This window comes from Choloepus didactylus, chromosome 17 (assembly GCF_015220235.1).
Source record: "Choloepus didactylus isolate mChoDid1 chromosome 17, mChoDid1.pri, whole genome shotgun sequence".
In the NCBI taxonomy this organism is placed as follows: domain Eukaryota; kingdom Metazoa; phylum Chordata; class Mammalia; order Pilosa; family Megalonychidae; genus Choloepus; species Choloepus didactylus.
In genome coordinates this window covers 7,072,273-7,097,700 of record NC_051323.1, presented here as the reverse complement: position 1 = coordinate 7,097,700, position 25,428 = coordinate 7,072,273, and the positions used below count along the sequence as shown (strand labels likewise).

The window sequence follows — 25,428 nt, the reverse complement described above, 5'->3', positions numbered from 1 at the left end:
TTGGAAAAGAAGAAGTAAAACTGTCATTGTTTGCAGATGATATGATCTTATATCTAGAAAACCCTGAGAAATCGACGATACAGCTACTAGAGCTAATAAACAAATTTAGCAAAGTAGCGGGATACAAGGTTAATGCACATAAGTCAGTAATGTTTCTATATGCTAGAAATGAACAAACTGAAGAGACACTCAAGAAAAAGATACCATTTTCAATAGCAACTAAAAAAATCAAGTACCTAGGAATAAACTTAACCAAAGATGTAAAAGACCTATACAAAGAAAACTACATAACTCTACTGAAAGAAATAGAAGGGGACCTTAAAAGATGGAAAAATATTCCATGTTCATGGATAGGAAGGCTAAATGTCATTAAGATGTCAATTCTACCCAAACTCATCTACAGATTCAATGCAATCCCAATCAAAATTCCAACAACCTACTTTGCAGACTTGGAAAAGCTAGTTATCAAATTTATTTGGAAAGGGAAGATGCCTCGAATTGCTAAAGACACTCTAAAAAAGAAAAACGAAGTGGGAGGACTTACACTCCCTGACTTTGAAGCTTATTATAAAGCCACAGTTGCCAAAACAGCATGGTACTGGTACAAGATAGACATATAGATCAATGGAATCGAATTGAGAATTCGGAGAGAGACCCTCAGATCTATGGCCGACTGATCTTTGATAAGGCCCCCAAAGTCACTACCTCACCCCCTACACAAAAATTAACTCAAAATGGACCAAAGATCTCAATATAAAAGAAAGTACCATAAAACTCCTAGAAGATAATGTAGGAAAACATCTTCAAGACCTTGTATTAGGCGGCCACTTCCTAGACTTTACACCCAAAGCACAAGCAACAAAAGAGAAAATAGATAAATGGGAACTCCTCAAGCTTAGAAGTTTCTGCACCTCAAAGGAATCTCTCAAAAAGGTAAAGAGGCAGCCAACTCAATGGGAAAAAATTTTTGGAAACCATGTATCTGACAAAAGACTGATATCTTGCATATATAAAGAAATCCTACAACTCAATAACAATAGTACAGTCGGCCCAATTATAAAATGGGCAAAAGATATGAAAAGACAGTTCTCTGAAGAGGAAATACAAATGGCCAAGAAACACATGAAAAAATGTTCAGCTTCACTAGCTATTAGAGAGATGCAAATTAAGACCACAATGAGATACCATCTAACACCGGTTAGAATGGCTGCCATTAAACAAACAGGAAACTACAAATGCTGGAGGGGATGTGGAGAAATTGGAACTCTTATTCATTGTTGGTGGGACTGTATAATGGTTCAGCCACTCTGGAAGTCAGTCTGGCAGTTCCTTAGAAAACTAGATATAGAGTTACCATTCGAACCAGCGATTGCACTTCTCGGTATATACCCGGAAGATCGGAAAGCAGTGACACGAACAGATATCTGCACGCCAATGTTGATAGCAGCATTATTCACAATTGCCAAGAGATGGAAACAACCCAAATGTCCTCCAACAGATGAGTGGATAAATAAAATGTGGTATATACACACGATGGAATACTACGCGGCAGTAAGAAGGAACGATCTCGTGAAACATATGACAACATGGATGAACCTTGAAGACATAATGCTGAGCGAAATAAGCCAGGCACAAAAAGAGAAATATTATATGCTACCACTAATGTGAACTTTGAAAAATGTAAAACAAATGGTTTATAATGTAGAATGTAGGGGAACTAGCAATAGAGAGCAATTAAGGAAGAGGGAACAATAATCCAAGAAGAACAGATAAGCTATTTAACATTCTGGGAATGACTATGGTCTGTTAATTTCTGATGGATATAGTAGGAGCAAGTTCACAGAAATGTTGCTATATTAGGTAACTTTCTTGGGGTAAAGTAGGAACATGTTGGAAGTTAAGCAGTTAGGTTAGTTGTCTTTTTCTTCATCCCTTGTTATGGTCTCTTTGAAATGTTCTTTTATTGTATGTTTGTTTTCTTTTTAACTTTTTTTTTCATACAGTTGATTTAAAAAAGAAGGGAAAGTTAAAAAAAAAAAAAAAAAAACAAGGGAAAAAAAAAAGATGTAGTGCCCCCTTGAGGAGCCTGTGGAGAATGCAGGGGTATTCGCCTACCCCACCTCCATGGTTGCTAACATGACCACAGACATAGGGGACTGGTGGTTTGATGGGTTAAGCCCTCTACCACAGGTTTTACCCTTGGGAAGACGGTTGCTGCAAAGGAGAGGCTAGGCCTCCCTATGGTTGTGCCTAAGAGCCTCCTCCCGAATGCCTCTTTGTTGCTCAGATGTGGCCCTGTCTCTCTAGCTAAGCCAACTTGAAAGGTGAAATCACGGCCCTCCCCCCTACGTGGGATCAGACACCCAGGGGAGTGAATCTCCCTGGCAACATGGAATACGACTCCCGGGGAGGAATGTAGACCTGGCATCATGGGACAGAGAACATCTTCTTGACCAAAAGGGGGATGTGAAAGGAAATGAAATAAGCTTCAGTGGCAGAGAGATTCCAAAAGGAGCCGAGAGGTCACTCTGGTGGGCACTCTTACGCACACTTTAGACAACCCTTTTTAGGTTCTAAAGAATTGGGGTAGCTGGTGGTGGATACCTGAAACTATCAAACTACAACCCAGAACCCATGAATCTCGAAGACAGTTGTATAAAAATGTAGCTTATGAGGGGTAACAATGGGATTGGGAAAGCCATAAGGACCACACTCCACTTTGTCTAGTTTATGGATGGATGAGTAGAAAAATAGGGGAAGAAAACAAACAGACAAAGGTACCCCGTGTTCTTTTTTACTTCAATTGCTCTTTTTCGCTCTAATTATTATTCTTGTTATTTTTGTGTGTGTGCTAATGAAGGTGCCAGGGATTGATTTGGGTGATGAATGTACCACTATGTAATGGTACTGTGAACAATCGAAAGTACGATTTGTTTTGTATGACTGCGTGGTATGTGAATATATCTCAATAAAATGAAGATAAAAAAACAAAAACAAAAACAAACAAACAAAAAAAAACCCATTAAAAAAAAAAAAAATGCGGTCCTTAGGCCAGCACTGGTTAGTGAACTCTTTGTTACCAGTCTGTGACAAAGTAAGTACAGAAATTGAGAATATTTAGAAACTTACAGCAATTTGGCAGAATGATTTGATGTCCTTTGAATCTAATAATAAAAAATAGAGTTGGGCTTAAAAAAAAAAAAATGAATGAATGAATGATGAATGACTGCTCAATAAATGTTTCACAGTGGTGACATTTAAAAAAAAAAAAAAAAAAAAAGACTGTCATGGGTTTGTTGGAGACTCCCACCGTTTGAATTGTTTCTGTACTCCAAGGAGGGGGTTAGTGAGGATGGTGGGAATTAAGACAGAGAAGGTATCTACTAGAGCCCATATGCCCTCATTTCCAATTGTTTTCAATTATCAGATCTGTTTCACCTAACGATGTGGTGCAGACAATTGGAAAAGCCTCTTCTGTGTCCTGTGGCAGCCCTATCAGTCACATTGAAAGGCACTTTGCTTTCTTAGAGGGCAAAGAGCATTAGGGAGGATTGCTGCTGTTTTCAGGAAGTTTTAGGCAGTCTGTTTTCAAATGTCCAGGTTATTTACAATAAGTAAATGTACCAACACCCTAAACCCTGGTGCCTAGAAGGTTTATTGGGGCTTGCTTAGCTGCTGTTTTAGCTTGGAAGGATTTCTTTTTCTTAGTTTTTTGTTTTTTGTTTTTTGTTTTTTTTTTTAAATATGCAATCCAGTTGGGAAGATTTACTAAATCATTTGGTTCCATTGTGGCCCAATTTAGTTGTTTACATTATAGAGTGATACTTAGTTCTTCTGAAAGGCCATTTTTTAAAGTAGAATTAAATAGGGTTCCTGAGTTAATATGGTTAAGACCTGCTAATTATTTAAAGGTTTTTTTTTTTTTTTTTGAGCCTGTTAAAATATTCATATATAGGCTTATAGAGATTTTGGGTATATTGTTGACTTTTTCTCTAATCAATAATTTGGGGAGAACTTCAGGTATGACCTTATGAAGTCCCTTCGCTAGTTTAAATGCTTCAGTTTTGTCAATAGCTCTTCATTTTGAAAAATCATTTAAGGGATTTTTCCAATTAGCTTTGTCCATTGAGATTTTGACATGACCTTCACCAGCAATTATGAATATTAATTGGTAGAGGTCTGAGTATCCAGGCTTCTAAGTCTGAATGACAAGATTGATTTTTTTTTTTAACTTTGCAAAACCTGCTGGGTCTTCAGTAGGATTTGGAAAATCTTACTGTATAAAGGGATTTCGGCTAAGCTAGGACATAGAGGAGGAGGATGGAAAGGGTTTAAAGAAGGGTTAGAACAGTCAGAGTCAGGAGTTCCAGATAAGTTTTCAGGCTTGATAATTCACTTAGATTACATTTTTGTTAATTTAGTATTTGTTTTTTGAAGAGAGGCAATTTTAGAATTAGTTACACATTTGGAAGCTTCCAAGTACCAATTAAAATAAGTATTTCATTCAGGTGCTTAGTTTTAGAACCTCTATTTTCCAGTTAAGTGCACAAATATAACAATTTAGACATATCAAAAGATCCCCATTGTGGCCATTATAATTCAAGATTTTCTCAGTGTGCCAGGTCCAGCAGGATAAGATTTTATATAAGGCAGGAGCATAATTTTTGTCCATGAAACCAGCTGGTGGGCTAGATGACAGTGCACCATTAGAGTTCTTTAGCTGGATTAGAAAACATTCTTTTAGTTAGTTCAGATTGAGAGCAATCCTAAACCTTAAGCCTGAGGGGAATTGTCTGGGTTTTGGGCATGTGATGTTTTACACTGTGCATTTCACAGGATACTTATTTTACCTGGAGACAGCCTGTGCTCTAGTTGTCCAACCTGTGACCAGGTGCCCCTGGTTGTATGGAAATTGACTTGAGAGTGAAGAATAACCCTTGTGTCATTCTAGCCCATCTGTGACCTCCTTATCCTTTTGCTGGAGAGTTGTTCTTCAGAAGCTGAGGATTCTCATCAGAAGGTGGCTGGTGCTCTAACAGTGTTTAAGTGCCCATCCTGTGCCCACCAAATTGATTATTTGATTGCTCCCAGTCAGAACAGAGGTCAAATTGATTGTTAGGGAGGCATCCCTACCCTGGAAAAAGCTCATGACCAAAGTGGGGATTTTTTAAGTCCCATTTGAGTACTCACCAGAAAAGGTATACCAACAAGGGCAAACACAAACAAGCTTCTGCCACAAGCCCAGACCAGAACATGACTGATACCAGCCCAAACCGAAAGAGCTGAAGTTCAAATACCAGACTGCTGGTTCCAGCTCAAACTCAAAGAACAAAAGATCAAATTGCGTTTTACCAGAAGATGCCCAAAGAAAGGCTAGAGCCTCAACCAAAAAGAGGGAGGTTCAGAGCCATGAAGACTCAGTGACAGGAACCGGGGCCATCAGGGAGATGACAGAGCTCAAGGTGCACTAGCCATTACCATTTGAATCCAGTGATGGCTCCAGAGTCAGGCTAGTGGTTGCTTTGGATCCCACTTCTGACACCATGTAATGTGAACTGAATTACAATTCAGGGAGCACAGATTCAGGTAGCAACCGAAATCATGTCCCAACTTAGCATTTCCAGGCAAGAGTTTTTAAAGGAAAAGTAGATTACACAAGTTGTTAGTGGTTGGTGAATATTTGGGGTATCCAATTGTCTTTCAGGTTAGATGGTTAACTGAGTTCTTTATCTTGTGGTTTGTTTATAGTGTCCAGATGTCCTTATGGTTTTCAGAAACATTGTTGCTGAAGCTTTGCATACTGTGGCAGTTTGTGATATCTGGCTGAGGGCCTAACAGTAACCTCCAGAATAGCCTCCTGCCTCTATTTTAAATCCCTTACCCATAGGAACTCTGTTTTGTTTTATTTCTCTTAACACTTGTGATCTTTCAATAATAGTAATTGGAAATCAAGATCTCTATATCATATTCATTTCAGTTTGTTCTATTTACACAGTAAATGTTTCTCCAATTTTTTTGGTTCAAAAACATTTTATTAGTATTACCACTTCAGTACTTAATTGCAGTCCCAAGAAATAACATATTGGTGTTTTGTATGTTGTCATTCATTGTAAACTCTATGAGCAGTTTTTAGCAAAGTAAAAAGCAAATAAATTTTTATACCATCAAAGAATGTTTTTATTAAATAAAGATAGTTTAAAAATTGAGACTGGAAAAGTTGTGTGGATTATACAAGTCACACAGTGACGGAGCTAGAACTAAGCTCCAGACCCCCTGGCCCTGTTGCAGGGCTGACCTTTCACACCATTCGTCCTTTCTAGTTGGCAGCACAATACATCCTTGCTTAGGAAGGGAGGCACGTGAGCACCTTTTCCCAGGTTGGAAACAGAGGGTGTGATCCAAGGCTGGTCCAGGACCAGCATAGGACACCCTTCCTCCACCCCTCCCTAAAATCCGTGGTAAGCCTTCTTTGGTGAGGACAGTGCCAACATCTAGGAAAATCAAATGGAAAGCTAAGGTTAAATCATGGCTTACCGTTGTGCAGAATGTGCATTACATCACCCTTTCAGAGCCAGTCACATTTTAGACTTTGTAGCTTTACACATTTGTCATGACAACTTGCTTTCTGACACATTAAGTTAAAGTACCTCAGGGAAGGGACACCTGTATCTATCTCACACAAAGCCTCCATATGGGCTATGGGCAGACCTAGGTAAAATAATGACAAGGTCTGAAAGAGCTGGAATGGGTGGGTGGGCTAGAATGGGGTCAGTGAAGGAGACACCAGTGCAGGAAATGTAGGGAATAACTAGACATGGGCACAATCATCAGAGCTGAGGCTGGTTCCCAAGGACAGTCAGGAAAGATGAGTGAAAGAGTGATGAAGAAGGAGAGACAATATATGGCGTCAATTTGACTTATGAAGGGGAGCAAAAAAATGAAACAGTAGGTGGGAAAGGGGCTGTTATCAAGGGAAGGTGATTTTTTAGGGATGGGAGATAGTAGCCTAATTTTATGATGATGAGAAGATAGAAAGAGAAGGAAAGATTAATAGTAATAGTGCAGAAAGAGAAGTCCACAAGAAGGCAAGATGGGTGGGACAGGAGAAAAGGATGAAGAGATGGCACAATGTGGAACTTTTCTCTCATCCAGCTGCTTCTTGCTAAGTGAAGTCATGAGACCCATGGCTATCAACAGATATTTGGTTTACAAATCCACAAAATTGTGTCTGTGGGAAGAGAATACCCAATGGAGCAGTAATGGGTGCAGAAGTGCGGTACATATCACCCTTCCTCTGAGGAGTTCAAGTGGAAGAATGAGGACAAAATTATGAAGACTCTTCATCCAGCATGTTGTTCTTAAAAACATTTATGTTTTTACCTTGCAGGTGGTTTTTGCTCTTACAGACTTTGTGATCCAAAATCTTGGAAAACAGTTCATAGAAACGCCACCCGTGGACCTAGCGACTCTCTATCAAGACATGTCATTCAACACCCCCCTGGTATTCATCTTGAGCACGGGCTCAGATCCCATGGGCGCATTTCAGAGGTTTGCCCGAGACACTGGGTATTCCGAACGGTAAGGTCGGATTGTGCATTTAATAATCCTGCACAATAAATTGTGCAGTTTAATAATCTAAGCTTCTTATGTCCTCTCTCAGCTTTTCTGGCTCTCTTAGCTTCTCTGGGACTTTTCTCTGTCTTCTTTCCATCTTTTATCCTCTTATAAAGGACTCCAATAAAAGTATTAAGACCCACCTGGAGTATGTTCAAATGAAGTAATCTAATCAAAAGGTCCCACTCACGATAGGTCTACACCCACGGGAATGGATTAGCTTATCTTTTCTGGGGTACACACAGCTTAAACCATCACATGGCTCTTTGTTAAAATTTGCCTTTCTTCTTCCCCCTGGGGACATTAATAACCTTGATCTCCACACCCAACAAAAAAACAAATGTGAGATCTTCAAGTACATGTGAAACATTTACAGGAATTAATCATGATCTAACTAGATCACAAAGAAAGACAACACATTTCAAAAAATAAGACAGATGCATTCTTTGACCACAATTCTTGGACCACAGTCTTAAAAAGTTAAATTTTTAAAATGTTTAAAAAACTAAAAAGCACTTCTGAACAATTCATCTGTTAAAGGGAAATCATAATGGAAATTTTCTAATAAGTGTCAGTAAATAAAAAAACAATATTACATATCATGTACAGGATTTTTAACAAGATTGAACTTAAATGTTTTGGAATGAGGTGAGGATAGCTCATTATTGGGTTTATGAGTAATGTGCTGTATTGTAGGTGAATTTGGTCAAAAGGGGTTGTTTAGAGTCATGTTTTTCACGGATTAACACCACAAACATAAATAAGGTCTTGCTTGAACTACTGATGTATGATACTTATACAAAGAGTTAATAATAGAGTGGTATATGGGGAAAAATTACCTATTGCAAGCCACAGACCATATTTAACAGTAATACCTTAATATTCTTTCATCAACAGTAACAGATATGCCACACCAATACTAGGGGTCAGTAATAGGGGGGGATAAGGGATGGGGTGTTTGGGGTTTTCTTTTTTGTGTGTCTATCTGATATTTTTCCTTTTGGAGAAATGAAAACGGTCTAAATGAGGGTGATGATGATTGCACAACAACAGTGAGACACTGTATACTTTGGTTGGAATATATGGTATGTGAATATATCTCAATAAAATCTGCAGATTCAAAAAACAATATTACATATCAGAAACCTATGGGGTGTGATAATGAGGCACTTAAAGGTAAATTTATATATATTTAAGGACTTCTAATTCCAGTAATGGAAAACTAAAAACTGAGACCAATCCTTCCAGTAAGAACAACCAGAAAACCTTGGAGAAAATATAAATTGAAAAAAGAAAACACACACACACACACACACACACACAGCTTGAGAGCTTGGAGAACTAATAGTAGTGAAGAATTTCCAAGAGATGAAGGAAGCCCAGATCTATTAACCCAGCCCCTAGGGCCATTTTTCTCCTAGAGATATTGAAAGAAGAGGCTAAGAGACTGAGAACCTGAGCTGGCTTTTCGTGGATTAAAGGGACAAGGGGAAAAAAGTAGAACCCAGGGCCCACCAATTTGGGAGGGCATTGTAAACCCCTCTTACTTTGGATTGGGGACTCTAAAGGGATTCATCAAACGGAGTGAGACCAGGTCAGAAATAGACTCCTTGTTGAAGGAGTTAATGTGACCCCTGGTTACTAGTATCCTCAGCTGCCTAACAAAGGAAGACATCAGTCCTATCTGGAGGAAGATAATGCTTGCTAGGCACACAATAAAATATAAGCAGGTACACAAAAGTCCAGATAACATGTTTAGCATCCAAGAAAAACAATACACAGTAAGAACAGAATATAGGTTATGCTGATAGCAGATGCATGAGACCAAGTTTAAATTAAGAATTTTAAAATGTCCAAAGAAATGAAAGGTTGAGAAAATTGTCAGAGAACTGGAATTAAATTTTAAGAATACAATTCTAGAATTTAAAAATATAATAACTGAAACTAAGAATTCAGTGGATGAACTTAGTGGAAAAAAAAAGTATGCTGAGACAAAGCAATGGAAAAGACAGAAGAAAGAACGTAAGAGACAAAAACATCTTAAAAAGTGTAGTCTGAGTTCCAGAAAGAAGAAGGAAGGGGGCACAATTGTATTTCAATAAACTATGGCTGAGAATTTTCCAAAACTGACAAAAAAACTCAATTCACAGATTAAATAAACCCCATTTTAGAATGAGCAAAGAAGACATACCAATGGCCAGCTAGCAAACAAAAATATGTTCAACAGCATCAGTCATTAGGGAGAAGCAAATCAAAACCAAAAAGAGATACCATTCAACATCCACTAGGATGGCTGGAATTTACAAAAAAAAAAAAAAAGCAGATAACAATAAGTATTGATTAGGATGTGGAGAACCCTCACACATTGCTGATCGGGATGTAAAATGGGGCAACTGCTGTGGGAAACAGTCTTGTGCTTCCTCAAGAAGTTTAAGTATGAATTACGATATGACTCAGCAATTCTACTGGATATATACCCAAAATAATTGAAAACAGGTGTTCATAAAAACTTGTACAGACTTGTTCATAGAAGCATTATAGAAGCATTATTCCCATAGCCAAAGTATGGAAGAGACCCAAATGTTCATCAACGGATGAATGGTTAAACTAAATGAGGTATGTCCATCTAATGGAATATTATTCAGCAATAAAAATGATTAGGTGGCCCCACCCCAATCAAGATGGCAGAGTAAGACACTTCAGGGCTTCTTCCCCACACAGAAGCTTTGAACAACCAGGAAGAACTGGCAGAAACATCTTTCACACAGCTCCAGAAATCAGTAACAAGGCAAGCACTGAATCTAGAAAAATGCTACTTAAAACTGGTAGGATCAGAAGAACACTGTACAGCATCCAGGGAAGAGCAGGATAAAGAGGCTGATACAGCATGGTGGAGAGTACGGAGTTGCTCTCTCCATGCAGCAGTGGAGACCCTTAATCTTGTAGGGGGCCTCCTTGGGGTCCAGTCCCTGGCTCTCTGGAGACAGAAAGGAACATAAAAATCCTCTTTCCCAAGAACAGGGGTGGGCACAGCTGGTAAATGGTGACAGCAAGATTCCCAGAGAAGGAACAGAAAGGAAGCTTTCTGCTAGAGGTGAAACAATTGAACAAGTGTGTGCCAGTTTGAATGTATTATGTCCCCCAGAAAAAGCCATATTCTCTGATGCAGTCTTGTGGTGGGGCAGACATTTTATTGCTGATTAGATTGGAATCCTTTGAGTGTTTGCATGGAGATGTGCCCCACCCAACTGTGGGTGATGACTCTAATTGGATAATTTCCAAGGAAGTGTTACCCCACCCATTCAGGGTGGGTCTAAATTAAATCACTGGAGCCATATAAAGGAGCTGACAAGCAGAAGGAACTCAATGCAGCTGAGAGTGACATTTTGAAGAGGAGCTACAGCCAAGAGGGACACTTTGAAGAATGCACTGGAACTGAGAGAGGAGCTTCAGCTTACAGAGACATTGTGGAGACAGCCTTTGAAAGCAGATTTTTGCTCCGGAGAAGCTAAGAAAGGACAAATGCCCCAAGAGCAACTGAGAGTGACATTTTTGAGGAGCTGAAGTCTAGAGAGGGGTGTCCTGGGAGAAAGCCATTTTGAAACCAGAACTTTGGAGCAGATGCCAGCCACGTACCTTCCCAGCTAACAGAGGTTTTCCGGACACCGTTGGCCATCCTCCAGTGAAGGTACCTGATTGCTGATGTGTTATCTTGGACACTTTATGGACTTAAGACTGTAACTTTGTAACAAATAAACCCCCTTTTATAAAAGCCAATCCATTTCTGGTGTTTTGCATTCCGGCAGCATTAGTAAACTAGAACAAAGTGTGATCTTAAAAGTTGTACTGTATGTCCAGGGCAAGAAACAGATGTAGAATACCTGAAAAAACAATCTGGTCAGTTAAAAAATCTGGTCTGTGTTTACAGGCTATTCTGAAGGTCTAGAATAAATTGAACCAAGCATCAAAGAAGATCCTTAACCCAAAGCCAGTCAGCAATAAAATCCTAGGCAAGAGACAGAAACTGACCTTCAGAGTAAACTCACAAGATAATCAGATGCCTAGACATCAGCAAAAAATTACAAGCCATGCTAAGAAACAGTGAGAGATGGCCCAGGCAAGAAAACTAATTAAAACTTCAGAAGAGACACAGAATTTGGAACAACTAATCAAAGCTGTTCAAACAAATCTTCTAAATCAGTTCAAGGAGGTGAAAGAAAATATGGCTAAAGAGATAAAGGATATTAAGAAGATCTGAAAGCATAAAGAAGAATTTGAATGTACAAAAAGAAACATAACAGAAATTATGAGGTTAAAAGACACACAATTGAAGAGATTAAAATACACTAGAGGCATACAACAGCAGATTTGAACAGACAGAAGAAAGAATCAGTGAACAAGAAGACAAGGCAATCAAAATCTTACAGACAGAGTGAGGTCATCAATATGGCAACATAAACAGCTACTGAAACCTTCTCTCCTGAGATTCAATGAAAAAAAAGGACAATTCTGAATTGTTTGAAACTCTGGAAGAGGATATCAACTGGAGAAAGACTCTGCAAATGCTGAATTGAAGAAAGAGTAGGATATGTGGTAGGAATCTTCTGTCCTGGACCAGCTAGTTCTCTCCCCTCCACCTCATTCAGTCTCGTGTGGGAAAGGCACAGAATCAGCAGACAGAAACCCTCCCACCATGGACACAGACTACAAAATCTCTCACAGCAGTGAGACATACCTCCACCATTTGAGGACCCAGGGGGTAGGGGAGGACATTTCAAGGCCCGTGTCAGTGAAGGACAAAGAGACTGAGAAAATGTGGACAGACACTGTGTTTCCAGCCCTGGGTCTGAAAGCCCTTCCCCCACACTTGAGGGAAAAAGCAACCAGTGGCTGTTTCCTTGCTTGGGGATGGCTGGGGTACTGGGTCAGCTGATGGAGTACTTTATCACAGGTGGAGCTCCACATCAAGCCAGATTTTAGCTGGAAAAGTGAAGGCATAGGAATCCTGCAGTTTCAGCTCACCTGTGTTGTGTAGACACATCTTGTGCTCAGAGGCAGAGCAGCTTCTGAAGTCAGTTAAGTTACTGAGCAGTGCCATCTGCTGGACAGCCCAAAAGGTGCAAGGGAATTGAAAAACTTTTTAAGAGATGTTCCAGACCCTTCCTTAAGATGACAGGAGCTGGTCTACATGCCCTGTATGGAAACCCGGCTGTGTTCTGGCTGAGAAATAAGGAAGACCCAACTGTTAAAGCAGGACTCTAAAACAAACCCAGGTCCTGCTGGTCAGCAGAAAGCAGAGCAGCACTGGAAGCCAATAGATCTGTATTACCACACACAGTGAACTTGCTGGGGTGCCCAGTGCCTACCTCCCATTCCTGTGGTAGGCCATGGTGGGCACCTGGTTTTGGGGGGAAGACTGGGGGGCAGGGCCATTCTGACAACTGGCCAGTGAAAGAAACAAAGAGTAGAGATCAAAGACAACCAACAGAAAGCCCTAGAAAAAGACAGAAAACAACCTCCAGAATAAACTAGACAGCAAAAAATCACTAGCCACACCAGGAAACACAGAGATATGGCCCAGTCAAAGGAACAAGCTAACACCTCAATTGAGATTCATGAGTTGAACTAACTAAAGATATTCAAGCAAATGTTCTAAATAAAATCAATGAGTTGAAAGAAAATGTGGCAAAAGAGATGAAGGATAAAAAGAAGACACTGGGTGATCATAAAGAAGAATTTGTAAACTCGAAAAAACAAATGGCAGAACTTATGGGACTGAAAGGCACAACAGAAGAGATGGAAAACACAATGGAGACATACAACAGCAGACTTGGAGAAACAGAAGAAAGGATCAGTGAACTAAAAGATAACATCTGAAATCCTACACACAAAAGAACAGATAGGGAAAAGAATGGAAAAATATGAGCAGGGGCTCAAGAACTGAATGACAACATGAAGTGCATGAATATATGTGTCATGGGTGTCCCAGAAGGAGAAGAGAAGGGAAAGGGGGCCAAAAGAATAATAGGGGGAATAATCAATGAAAATTTCCCAACTCTTATGAAAGACATAAAATTACAAGTCCAAGAAGCACAGCATACCCCAAACAGAATTGATCCAAATAGACCTACCCCAAGACACTTAGTAATCAGATTTTCAAATGTGAAGGACAAAGAGAGAATTCTGAAAGCAGCAAAAGAAAAACAATCCATCACATACAAGGGAAGCGCAATAAGACTAAATGCAGATCTCTCAGCAGAAACTATGGAGGTGAGAAGGCAGTGGTATGATATATTCAAGGTACTGGAAGAGAAAAACTACCAACCAAGAATCCTATATCCAACAAAACTTACCTTCAAAAAATGAGGGAGTGTTTAAAATACTGACAGATAAACACACTGAGAGAGTTTGCAAACAGGAGACCTCCTCTACAGGAAATAATAAAGGGAGTGCTACAGACAGATAGGAAAAGACAGGAGAGAGAGGTTTTGAGAAGAGTGTAGAAATGAAGATACCAGGAGATAGAAAGAGGGTACAGATCAGGCATTTGATGCTGAAGGAGTACAGAATATTGAAGAGAACTGATTGTATAGATCCAGAAATGGATAGCACAATACTGTTTGGTGGGGGCGCAATATTGTAAGTACACTGAACAAAGTTGACTGTGAGTATGGCTGAAAGAGGAAGGCAGGTAAACCCACTGCCCTCCCCTCTACATGGGACATGACTCCCAGGGGTGTAAATCTCCCTGGCAACATGAGACATGACTCCTGGGAGTCTAATAATCCACTGTCTACCACAAGATCTTGAAGATGCTTCCCTACATTTTCTTCTAGGGGTTTTATGGTCCTGATTCTTATATTTAGGTCTTTGATCCATTTTGAATTAATTTTTGTATAAGGTGTGAGATAGGGGTCCTCTTTCATTGTTTTGAATGTGGTTTCCAGGTCTCCTACCATTATTTGTTTAAGAGACTATTCTATGCCAGTTGAGTGGACTTGGCTGTCTTGTCATAAATCAATTGACCATAAATGCATGGGTTTATTCTGTACTCTCAATTCTGTTCCATTGATCAGTATCTAGCTTTATGCCAGTACCATGCTGCTTTGACCACTGTAGCCCTGTAATATGCTTTAAAGTCTGGAAGTGTGAGTCCTCCACTCCAAACCTGGTGCTTTTTCAAGATGTTTTTGGCTATCTGAGGCCCTTTACCCTTCCAGATAAATTTGTGATTGGCTTTTCCATTTCTTCAAAGTAGGCCATTGGAATTTTGATTGGGATTGTGTTGACTCTGTAAATCACTTGGGTAGAATTGGTGTTTTAACTATATTTAACCTTGCAATCCATGAACACAGAATGTCCTTCCATTTATTTAGGTCTTTTTCTTGATTTCTTCCTGAGGATGCTTATTACTGGTGTTTAGAAACACTACTGATTTTTTGTGTGTTGATCTTGTATCCTGCCACTTTGCTGAACTCATTTATTAGCTCTAGTTGCTTTGTCATAGATTTATAAGGACTTTCTAAATATAGCATCATGGCATCTGCAAATAGTGAAAGTTTTACTTCTTCCTTTCAGATTTGGATGTCTTATATTTATTTTTCTTGCCTAATTGCTCTACCGTGGCCTTCTAGCACAATGCTGAATAAGAGTGGTGACAGTGGGTATCCGTGTCATGTTCCTCATCTTAAAGAGAAAGCTTTCAGTCTTTCACCAGTGAGTACAATGTTAGCTTTGGGTTTTTCACATATACCCTTTATCATGTTGAGGAAGTTCCTTCTATTTCTTTCTTTCAAAGTGTTTAATTTTATTAAGAAAGGATGCTGGATTTTGTCAAATGCTTTTTCTGTGTCAATTGATATGATCATGTGGTTTCTCCCCATTGACTTATTAATGTGGAGTATTACATTGATTTTCTTTTGTTGAACCACCCTTGTATACCTGGGATAAAACTCACTTGATCATGGTGTATAATTCTTTTAATGTGCTGTTGGATTCAATTTGCAAGTATTTGTTGAGATCTTTGCATTGAGTCATAGGAGAAATGGGTCTGTAATTTTCTTTTCTTGAAGTATCCTTATCTGGCTTTGGTTATTAGGGTAATGTTGGCCTCATAGAATGAGTTAGGTAGTATTCCCTCCTCTTCAATTTTTTGGAAGAGTTTGAGCAGGATTGGTACTAATTCTTCTTGGAATGATTGATAGAATTCACCTGTGAAGTCATCTGATCCTGGGATTTTCTTTGTTGAGAGGTTTTTTAAGACTGATTCAATCTCTTTACTTGCAATTGGTCTGTTGAATTCTTATAGCTCTTCTAGGTCAGTGTAGGTCATTCATGTGTTTCTAGGAATTTTTTTCATTTCATCTAAGTTATGTAATTTTTTGGCATACAGGTGTTTATAGTATCTTCTTAAGAAATTTTTATTTCTGTGTAGTTAGCAGTAATGTCCCTCCTCTCATTTCTAATTTTATTAATTTGCATCTTCTCTCTTTTTACTTTGTCAGTCTAGCTAAGGGCTTGTTAATTTTATTGATCTTCTCAAAGAACCAACTTTTGGTTTTGTTAATTCTCCCTATTGTCTTTTTATTCTCAATTTCATTTACTTCTGCTCTAATTTTTGTTGTTTCTTTCCTTCAGCTTGCTTTGGTATTAGTTTGTTGTTCTTTTTTTAGTTCCTCCTGGTGTGCAGTTAGGGTTTATTTTATCTATATTACCTTTTTTTAGCTCTTTTTCCTTTGTAATGTAAGCATTTAGGCTATAAATTTCCAGTTCAGCCCTGCCTTTGCTGCATCCCATAAGTTTTGATATGTTGTGTTCTCATTTTAATTTGTCTTGAGATATTTACTGATTCCCCTGCAATTTCTTCTTTGCCTCACTGATGGCTTAACTGTGTTGTTTAACCTCCATATATTTGTGAATTTTCCAATTTTCCACCTGTTACTGAGTTTCAGCTTCATTCCATTATGGTCAGAGAAAGTGCTTTGTATAATTTCAATCTTTTTAAATTTATTGAGACTTGTTATGTGACCCAACATCTGTTCTATCCTTGAGAATGATCCATGTACACTGAGAAGTATGTGTATCTGCTGTTTTGGGGTACAGTGTTCTGTAAATTTTTGTTAGGTCGAGTTTATTTATCATATTATTCAAGTTCTGTGTTTCCTTATTGATCCTCTGTCTAGATGTTCTATTTATTAATGAGAGTGGTGTATTGAAATCTCTATTATTGTAGAGGCATCCATTATTCCCTTCAGTTTTGCCAGTGTTTGCCTCATGTATTTTGGGGCATCATGGTTAGGTGCATAAATATTTAAGTGGTTGCCACCCTTTTTATTAATATATAGTGTCCTTCTTTGTCTCATTTAACAGTTTTGCATTTAAAGTCTATTTTGTCCAATATTAGTATAGATACATCAGCTCTTTTTTGCTTATTATTTGCATGGAATATCTTTTTCCAGCTTTTCACTTTCAACCTATTTGTGTCTTTGGGTCCAAAGTGAGTCTTTTGTAGACAGCATACAATTAGATCATGCTGTTTATCCATTCTGCCAAACTGTGTCTTTTGACTGGGAAGTTTAATCCATCAACATTCAATGTTATTATTCTAAAGGCAGTACTTATGTCAGCCATTTTATCTTTTCTTTTTATAAGTCATATCTTTCTTTCTTTCTCTTTCTTTCTTTCTTTCTTTCTTTTTCTTTTTCTTTTTCTTTTTTTTTTTTTTGTCTTCTTACCCTTTTAGCTATCCTTAGTGATCATTTTCATTTCTTTACACTATTCCAAAGCACTCCCTCCTGTCTTATCCTCTCAGCCTGCTGAACTCCCTTTAGTATTTCTTGTATGGCAGGTCTTTGTTGACAAACTCTCTCCATTTCTGTTTATCTGTGAATATCTTAAACTCTACCTTGTTTTTGAAGGACAGTTTTGCTGGATAAAGAATTCTTGGCAGGCACTTTATCTCAGTATCTTAAATTTATCATACCACTGCCTTCTTGCCTCCATGGTTTCTGTTGAGAAATCAGTGCTTAGTCTTATTGCAGAGCCTTTGTATGTGACAAATCACTTTTCTCTTACTGCTTTCAGAATTCTCTCTTTATCTTTGGCATTGGATATTCTGAATTTGTATGTGTCTCTGAGTAGGTCTACTAGAAATTATTCTGTTTGGGGTACATTGCACTTCTTGGATATGTATTTTATGTCTTTCATAAGAGTTAGGAAATTTTTTGCCATTATTTCCTCAAATATTCCTTCTGTCCCCTTTCCCTTCTTTCTTCTTCTGGGATACCAATTACACGTATGTTTTTGTGTTTCATGCTGTCATTCAAATCCTTGAAACTCTGCCCAATTTATTCCATTCTTGTCTTTATCGGTTCTGTCTGTAAGATTTGAAAAAAAAATTTTTCCCACCTCTGAACCCAAGCCCTGCGCAAAGTCTCCAGTTTTGCACAAAGACTATGTCTAAAATCAATTTCTGGCATTTCCTTACAGAGATATTCAATGGATACATAAGAATTTACATATACAATCTTTCTTCTTAGTTTTTACACAAATCACAACACTTTCCCCAGTGCTCTACATTTTACTCTTTTTAATTCTTTTTTTAAATCCAATTTTATTGCGATATATTCACACACCATACAGTCATCCACAGTGTACACTCCATTGTTCACAGGACCATAATAAAGTTGTGCATTCATCACCCCAGTAAACTTTCAAACATTCTCCTTACTCTAAAAAGAATAAAAATAATAAGAATAAAAAATAAAAGTAAAAAAGAACACCCAAAGTATTCTATACCCCATCCCACCCTATTTTTCATTTAGTTTTTGTCCCCGTTTTCCTACTCATCCATCCATACACTGGATAAACGGAGTGTGAGCCACAAGGTTTTCACAATCACACAGTCACACCATGTAAGCTACATAGTAATGCAATTATCTTCGAGAAGCAAGGCTACTGGGTTGCAGCTCCACAGTTTTGGGTATTTCCTTCTAGCTATTCCAATACACTAAAAGCTAAAAAGGGATGTCTGTATAGCACATAAGAATTCCCTCCAGAGTGACCTCTCGGCTCCATTTGAAATCTCTCAGCCACTGAAACTTTACTGTTCATTTCTCTTCCCTCTTTTGGTCAAGAAGGTTTTCTCAATCCCCCTCAATGCCAAGTCCAAAGCACAAGCAATGAAAGAAAAAATATATAAATGAAACCTCAAAATTGAATACTTTTGTGCGACAAAGGGTTTTGTCAAAAAAGTGAAAAGGCAGCCTACTCAATGGGAAAAATATTTGGAAACCACCTATCCAATATGTGTTTAATATCCAGAATATATAAAGAAATGCTACAACTCAACATAAAAAGACAAACAGCCTAATTTTAAAATGGCAAAAGACTTGAATAAGCATTTTTTCAAAGAGAGAATACAAATGGCTAAAAAGCACATGAAAAGATGCTCAGCATCACTGGCTATCAGGGAAATGCATATCAAAACCACAGTGAGATATCATTTCACATATACTAGAATGACCACTATTAAGCAAAAAGAAAACTACAAGTGTTGGAGAGGATGTAGAGAAATAGAGACACTTTTCACTGCTGGTGGGAATGTAAAATGTTGCAGCTGCTATTGAAGGCAGTTTGGCAGTTTCTCGGGATGCTAAGTATAGAACTGCCATATGATCCAGCAATCCCCATTACTAGGTATATACTCAGAAGAGCTGAAAGCAGGGACATGAACAAACATTTGCACGCCAATGTTCATAGCAGCATTATTCACAATTGCCAAAAGATGGAAACAACCCAAGTGTCCATCAATCGATGAATGGATCAAGAAAATGTGGTATATACATACAATGGAATATTATTCAGCAGTAAGAAGGATTGAAGTCCTGAAGAATGTAACAACATGGATGAACCTTGAAGACATTGTGTTGGGAGAAATAAGTCAGACACAAAAAGACAAATTTGTATGATCTCACTAATAGGAGCTAATTATAATAAGTAACCTTACAGAGTTAAAATCTAGAACATAGGTTACCAGAAAATAGATTATGGGTAGAGAATGGGGTAGGGGGCAGATCTTAACGTGTGCAGAATTTTTTAACTAGGTTGAATTGAAATGTTTGGAAATGGGTAGACTTGATGGTAGCATGATATGATGAGTGTAATTAATAGCATTGAATTATGTGGGGGATTGTGGTTGAAAGGGGAGGTTTAGAGTAGAATATGTCACTGGAAGGAAAGCTAGAGAATAAAACATGGGACTATATAACACAGTGAACCCTGTGGTGGATAATGACTGTGATTAACAGTACAAATATAAAAAGTTCTTTCATAGACTAGAACAAATGTATGTCACTGTTACAAGGAGTTAATAATAGGATGGTATATGTGGAAAAATGCACCTACAGCAAACTATGGACTGTAGTTAACAGTAATATTTTAATATTCTTTCATCAGCAGTAACAAATGTACCACACCAATGCTAGGAGTCAGTAATAGGAAGGGACAAGGGGTATAGAATATGTTCAGTTTGTTTTGTTTTGTTTGTTTTGTTTTGTTTTGTTTTATAAAGAAAATCTTCCAAAATTGATTATGGTGAGGAATACACAACTATGTGATGATACTGTGAACCACTGTTTATATACTTTGGATATATTATATGATATGTGAGTGTATCTCAGTAAACTTGCTGGAAAAAAAAAAACATTTTAAAAAGGCTGAGCATACACACACCATATCACCCAGCAGTTCCACTCCTTGGAATATATGCAAAAACAAAATGGAGTGCACATGTATACCAAAAGACATGTAAAAGAATGTTTATTACAGCATTGTATTTAATGACCAAAACTGGAAACAACCCAAATGTGCATCAAGAACAAAATGAATGAACAAATTGTGGTATAGTTAAACCGTGGAATAGTATACAGCAATGAAAATGATGGAACTACCATGATATGCAATAACATGAATGAATCTAAAAGCACAATGTTAGTTGAAATAGGCCAAATACAAAGAAATATGTACTATATGACTCCATTTGTATAAAATTCAGACACAAGCAAAATTAATCTATGGTGTTGGAATAAAAAATAATTGTTGTCTTTGGGGATGGGGAGAGATAGTGATTGGGAGGGTATCATTAATATTATATTTCTTACCTGAGAGGTGGAAGATGTGTACGTTCACTTTGGGAGAATTCATTAAGCCATACACTAATGGTTTGTACACAAGTTCTGTACATATGCTAGACTTTTTTAAAATGTTTAAACTAATCTCTACTGCTAGAACTTAGGAATAATGGTTACCTTTGGGAAGGAGGAAGGGAAAATAATAGGAGTTGAGGGAGATGATGGGGAGATGTCTCCAGGATATTGGCAAAGTTCCTTTATCAACCATGGGTGTTCATTTGTGATAATTTATAGAGCTGTTATTTGTTTTTTATACTTTTTCTGTGTGTGTTATAGTGAAGATTATTTTTTAAGAAGGGAATAAGAAAAATGTTTGCACTGTGATCAGATTAAGCATTAGAAATATGTGCATAGTCCAGGCAAGAGCCTTCTATGTTTACATTCCTTAACATTTAACATTTGCTTAAAAATAGCATAACACAATTTTTTTGTTGTTCAATTCAGGGTGCAGTCAATTTCACTGGGTCAAGGCCAAGGACCCATTGCTGAAAAAATGATCAAAGATGCAATGAAATCAGGAAACTGGGTATTTTTGCAAAACTGCCATCTGGCTGTTTCTTGGATGTTGGCAATGGAAGAGCTAATTAAAACCTTCACAGATCCAAGTATGTTGAACCCCATAATCATATAGTCTTGTGTAACATTTTCTTGTTGAGTCCAATCCTTACGACAATTTTTGGTGGTAGACACGTGTTTCCACGTATTAAAGAGAAGTGTGAGAACTAGAGAGGTTTAGTTAAGTTACCCAACCAGGACTCAAACAAAGGCCTTCAGACTCCAAGTTGTTGGGGGCAGGCAGGAAGGGTGGATAGCAATTTTAAGTGGATCTCTTTGAGAAGGTGACTTCTGAGCAGCACTTGAAGAAAGCAAGGGAATCTGAGGGAAGAGCATTCCAAGCAAGGAAACAGTGCATTAACGTACTGAAACCCAATTCTTTTGGATGATTCCTGTGTCTTCCTACAATGGGACCAAGGATTTTCCCAACTTTGCTTTGGCCTTCTGAACCCAGAGTGCAACTAGTTCTTTCTTAGATCCTCTGTCCACAGCTGGGAAAGTAAGCATATTGACAACTTATTGCTGCACGTGAGGTCTCTCTTTGTCCCTGATCCCTCTGTCCCCTTTTCAGGTTGTCTGCAGAGGAGGGACTCAGTCCACTTTCTCAGTTGAACATTGTCCTCATTTCAAAGAGAAGTCCCTTAACATCCCTCCATCAAGTACTGAAAATTGACATTTCTTTACTTTTAGAATGTCAAACCCTCCTGTGTGAAGAGCTTCCAGCAAGACTCCTCTACCACCATTTTAGAGCATTTTACAACATACGTAAAATAGAAACCCTAGGTCTTTAAATAGAGCTTTCAGCAGTCTTCCTACCCTAGAATAATTCTTATAGAAAATGTTAATAATAATTAAACATATTCCTTTCTGTTTTGTCTTTGTTTTAAACAGATGTTGTTATCAAGGACAGTTTTCGACTTTTTTTAAGTTCGATGCCTAGTAATACATTTCCTGTTACAGTTCTTCAAAATTCTGTCAAGGTAATGTATGCACATGGCTTGAGTGATGTGAAATGGGTGATCTCCGAGTGCTTACTGATTGGCCCAGTGAGCTCAGGCCCCATGCAGTTCCATGCTGAGATCTGTGCCACCAAGGATAAGAGCTGGAAGTCAGTATCCTTTCACCTTACACAAGCAGGGAAACGATGCCCCAAGCCACTGCTCACCTTGTATGCCCTAGTCCTGCTGGACACTCAACTCTTCCACCTCTTGCCTTCTACAAGAAAATGTCAAGTGTGCAGAGTGCAGGGTGCGGAGGGATGAGAACAGAACCCCTCCAAGAGTGAAGGGAATGTTTCCGCTCTTAAGGGACAGGAAGACCTACAGCAGGTATGGCTGCTGGATTTCAGTGCAGGAAGTTTCCAGTATGGGGGAAGCCTCTGACGTGAGTGATCACCTAGGAGCAAAGGGGTGTCTTTTCCCTCCCAGCCCCATGTCATCAAGACAAGGTGTGGGGCAATGCCATATGTTAGAATAACTGGAAATTCCAATTGAGAAAGCCTGAGCATGCTTTCTGACCTGTGTTTAGAGAAATGGGCACCAAATGGTTTCTGAGGGTTTTGTGCAAATGGTTCACCCACTATAGGTCTGAGAACCCCGTCAGGCCTTGTTCTCCCAGGACCATGGCTAAGCAAGTTACAGAGCAGGTAGGAGCAGCCAGGAATGCCCCATGGGCCTCAGTTATCTGTATGTGCTCAATAGCTCCAGTCTACTAGTATTGTTCAGAAATAATGAAAATTTATTAAATCACCCTCTCTGCCATGTATATTCTGTCTAAATCCAGGTAACCAATGAGCCTCCAAAAGGCTTACGTGCAAATATCAGGCGAGCATTTACTGAAATGAGCCCTTCATTTTTTGAAGAAAATATTCTCGGAAGAAAATGGAGACAAATAATATTTGGCATTTGTTTCTTCCATGCAATTATTCAGGTACACTCTATTCAGGTTTTTAATAGCAACAAGAAAGTCTATTCTGTTAAAAAGTAAAAAGTAAATGAAAACTTAAAATTGACATTATGAAGTGCTAAGGGCCCATTCTATGTCGAATCCAAGTTTTAACTCAGTCACCGATCTCTGTACTTCCTTTGCCTCAGTATCTCACAAATTCAGCCCCCGTCTCTATTCTCATCTGCCTACAGAACGCCGTCACCTGGATGAATGCATTAGGTCAAATTCCACAAGCACAAAACTGATCTCCTAGCTCTGCCTCACTGCCAAAATCTGTTTCTCCTCCAGACTCAATTTCTGCAAATGATGGCCCTGTTCTCTCAATCACCCACAAACAGAACTTCAGGATTATTTTTATTCTTCCTTCTCCACTCATGTCTTCTTTTGCCAGAGCTGCTGTAACACATACCACACACTGGTTGTCTTAAACAACAAGAAGGTACCGTCTCATGGTTTTGAAGGCCAGAAATCCAGAACCAAGGTGTTGACAAGGCCATGCTTTCTCCGGCAGTCACTGTCATTCTGGAGGCGGCAGTCCTCTGTCACGTGGCAGTCACTTCATCCTCTCCTCCTGTGGTTTTCTCTCATGTCTGGCTTCTCCCAGGTACTAGTTTCTACTGCCTGCATCCAAATTTCTGTTCTTTGTAAGGTCTCTAGTAATACAGATTAAGACCCACCCCGATTCAATTTGGCCATACCTCAACCTCTTCAAAAGTTCCTATTTACAAATGAGTTCACACCCTCAGGAATGTGGAGTAAGATAAAAAAACATGTCTTTTGTTGAGGTGCATGATTCAATCTACCACAACACATTCATATCTTGTCAGTCATCAAATCCTCCTTATTTTCCTTGCAATAATTTCATTCTCACCTGTTCCTGTGAGTCGTGTTTGAGCAGGCTCAGCACCCATAACACAGCTTCCCTCCCCACCTATGATTAGAGCACCAAGTCCCCTAAAAGATAACCTTCAACTCGGCACCACTTAAAACTGTGGTCTGATATCCATCCTGTGGTCTCCTGGATTCTGAGTCTCAGAGTACATATCTCCAGAATGTGTCTTGATTAGACTGGCTGCCTGGTTTCCAAATGTATATGGCCTACCGAGAAAGAATCAATAAAGAAAAAAATAAAGATTAAGGATGCAGGATATGGGATAATTAAGTGAACAAGTTCTTAGAGGAGGCCCAAGGTGCAGGGGTGGGATCAGGGACTAGGTCTGAGGCCTTTTGTGGACTCAGTTATGCACTCCAACAAAGGCATGTTCTTAGTCTTGATCCACATTCTTTTGGGTGTGAACCCATTTGTAAAAAAGATCTTTAAAGATGTCATTTTTAGTCAAGGTGTGACCCAATTAAATTAGGGTGGGCCTTAATCTGGATTACTGGAGTCCTTTATAAGCAGAAGCAATTTGGGCATAGTCAGAGAAGAGTCAGAACCATAAATCAGCAGAAACTGAAAGGACAGACTCAAGGAGAGAGAGAGAGAGAGAGAGAGAGAGAGGGAGAGAGAGACACTACCATGTGATCGGCCAAGGCAGAGACGCAAGCCAAGCAACCCCAAGGACTGCAGCAAGCCAGCAGCGGAACACTACAGACTTTGGGGAGAAAGTATGGCTTTCTGATGACTCGATGTTGGACGTCCAGCCTCCAAAACCATGAGCCAGTAGCTTCCTGTTGTTAAACCAACCAGTGTGTGGCATTTGCGACAGCAACTGGAGAACAAGACAGGCCCTTGTTCGACTAAAACAGCAGCTGAGATGAGGAGGTGGTTTAAGAGTTAGAAACATTTTGTGATCAAGAGGAGGGAACATGGGACTGATCCTCTGGTGTGGTCCCCAGTTTACAATTAAGGAATTAAGGCAGCACAGGCGGACAATAAGAGGGGATAAGAGTGCACTGTAGGATGTCATGAAACAAGGATTATGATTCTGGGTGTCAGTTAAAAAAAAAAGTGTCACTGTGGAGATGTGAGCATGTGCTCAGCATAGCAGACGTGACTGCAGATCCGGGCGATGGACAGACTCCTCCAGGTCAGATGGATGATGGCAGTGTCAGCATTTTTATGCCAAAAGACTCTCCGAAGGTGTTTTGGGGTTGTTGTTTTTCCTATTTTGAAGGAGAA

The 25,428-nt window shown here is 38.9% G+C and overlaps 1 protein-coding gene across 5 annotated transcripts in view; it reads left to right on the top strand.

The window, feature by feature from the left end:
- Nucleotides 1-25,428, top strand: part of DNAH6 (dynein axonemal heavy chain 6) — a 342,016-nt gene that overhangs the window by 281,288 nt on the left and 35,300 nt on the right. For all 5 annotated transcript variants that reach the window (XR_005212367.1, XM_037806992.1, XM_037806993.1 and 2 more), the window contains 4 exons: nucleotides 7,388-7,578; nucleotides 21,249-21,409; nucleotides 22,251-22,339; nucleotides 23,142-23,288. Coding sequence is in view for 4 of the 5 variants with exons in the window: in XM_037806992.1 (XP_037662920.1) it covers nucleotides 7,388-7,578; nucleotides 21,249-21,409; nucleotides 22,251-22,339; nucleotides 23,142-23,288 (588 nt within the window). In the remaining variant the exon portion in view is untranslated. The remainder of the gene's footprint in view (nucleotides 1-7,387; nucleotides 7,579-21,248; nucleotides 21,410-22,250; nucleotides 22,340-23,141; nucleotides 23,289-25,428) is intronic.